Source organism: Coregonus lavaretus (genome assembly GCF_964263955.1).
Source record: "Coregonus lavaretus genome assembly, chromosome: 22".
Taxonomy (NCBI): domain Eukaryota; kingdom Metazoa; phylum Chordata; class Actinopteri; order Salmoniformes; family Salmonidae; genus Coregonus; species Coregonus lavaretus.
This window is the reverse complement of record NC_140009.1, coordinates 23,090,762-23,092,958: the sequence shown is the minus strand read 5'-3', so window position 1 is coordinate 23,092,958 and position 2,197 is coordinate 23,090,762. Positions and strand designations below refer to the sequence as shown.

General features: G+C 41.4%; 1 protein-coding gene across 1 annotated transcript; it reads right to left on the bottom strand.

Moving 5' to 3' along the window:
• Positions 1 to 404: 404 nt before the first annotated feature.
• Positions 405 to 1,517, bottom strand: LOC311149889 (adherens junction-associated protein 1-like; the record flags this gene model as incomplete). The annotated part of the gene is made up of 4 exons (XM_084187125.1): positions 405 to 536; positions 827 to 1,069; positions 1,221 to 1,308; positions 1,460 to 1,517. 4 exons carry the CDS (start codon positions 1,515 to 1,517, stop codon positions 464 to 466), a joined length of 462 nt encoding a protein of 153 aa, XP_084043251.1. The 3' UTR covers positions 405 to 463.
• Between the last annotated feature and the right edge of the window lie 680 nt (positions 1,518 to 2,197).

The following is a 2,197-nucleotide window of genomic DNA, read 5'->3' as shown; positions in this document are numbered from 1 at the left end:
TTCACGCTTTGAATTTCAAATGGAGGCAGTCCAGCCTATTGTTATGTAAGAAAGTCAAGTGAAAGTGCCCCTTTCCCATAACAAAACATTCAAACAATATTGCACTGACCACATGAATGAGGGCCGCAACTTCATAAATGCGTAATATGTTTCATAAAGGCACATAAAGGCACACTAGGTTGTCGAAGGGAATGAATCAAACATAATCGAGCCTATACTTCTAATAAAAATATTGAATTATAATAGCTAATGAATGACCTTTGGTGATCTTGCCGTTTAAATTGCATTTAGCCAGGCAGTTTATGAAAAATCATCGCCGAAATAACAACCATATGCCAAGTTCCCTTCTATTCCCAAACTGGGACAATATCACCCAGGGATCAAGGGGGAAAAGTGGTACTCACCAGAGCATAAATTCAGGAAGTCTGTTCCACCCATGTGACGTAAAAAAGCCTTCAGCTGGTCAGCAGGAGATCTCGAACCACTTCTCTGACACAAAGGCCACAGGAATCAGCTGCCTTTCAGTGGGAGAAGGTCTGTAGGACAAAGGATTGAGACACAAAGACAGTGAGAACCTGATACTTACTCATCATCTAAGTCCAGGACACACTCTTATAGAGGTACTTTGGAAAGGAAACAATACCAGTTACAAAAGAGGGATTTACACCATTTCCCAAAGATAGGGCCAGGACTTTTTCCCAAATATGTGATTTTACCAGGGAAAACTCATAATAACTAACCGAACAGTGAGAGGGAAGCACTTACACAAACAGTGATCAAACTGACCCAGAAACCTAGAGCTAAGAGCAATTTAAAGCCGACATACCTATTTCCATTGTAGGTGGTCTTGTATATAGGGGTCTGCTGGATCATCTCGTCCGTGTAGACGGGCACAGCGGTGCGCACACACTCGTGCGAGCACTGCAGGCTGTCGTTGTAGGCGGTGAAGATGTCCACCTTGCTGGGCACGCGGGCGGGGGTGAAGTCGGTAAGGTTCTGACAGCTCTCCTCCTGCTGGTGGATCTTCCGCTGATGGCTACTGTGACGGCCATTCCCCGACTGTGCACAGCTACAAAAACACGTACCAAAGACAAAAAACAAACATAAAATCATACCTTGTACCACTGGATGAGTGGCTCTGGTAAAAGCTTAATTGCCATTTTCAAAAGTGGTGTGTTGTGTGTCGGGTAGTAATTGCAAAGTAAAGGAATCTTTCCTACCAGTTTTTAAGGACAAGTGTAGTTATCAAGGCTGCGATGACCATAATGAGAGACACAGTGATTGTAATAATCTGGTGAACTGCCAGACCTGCAAAGAGACAAAGACACAAAACATACAGAAATGCTTAGTTACGAAGGGAACTGTTTTAAAGGCAGGTGGTAATTTGGCATATTATAGAAAACTATTTATTGATATTTTAAATATGTTTTTGAATGTGGATATGTGCTCCACATTGCACCTAGGGACAGTTCCGCATTTTGTCCCGCGTCCCGCAACCCGCATTTTATGTCCCGCATTTTATCAACAAATTCAAACACCATTCATTTAGAAAAAAAAGGTTGATTTGCCCAGTATTTTAGTCAAGCATTCCAACCTGTCACGTTGCGCTTACGAAAAGATACACACTGAGAATACAAAACATTAAGAACACCTGCTCTTTCCATGACATAGACTGATCAGGTGAATCCAGGTTAAATTATCCTTTATTGATGTCACTTGTTAAATCCACTTCAATCAGTGTAGATGAAGGGGAGGAGACAGGTTAAACATTTATTCCTAATATTTGGTATACTCAGTGTCAGGGGCGCAACTTTGGTTTTAGAAGTGGGGGGGCATATTATGATTGTATTTTTTTTAGTCGGATAAACACTCCAAACAGCCTACCTGACCGCTCGGAGGCATCCGCATGGTTCTAAAGCACACCTTTGTATCACATTCCAATGGTAAAACTTTGGGGGACAAAAATGTCCAGTGTCATAGGCCTATCTTTAACCAATCATATTTCTCATATACTTTTGGGCTAAATTCCGGGTAAACTTGGAAAGGACATTTAGCCTTACCACTTACAAAAAGTAAGTAAATAGCCGTATTAGACTGAAAGATATAAGGTAATTCCATCAAACTTGTGAGGCTCTCCATGCTCATTAGTTGCTCATTCAACATATTTTCTGCTACTTTTTCATAAAACAGCCACATT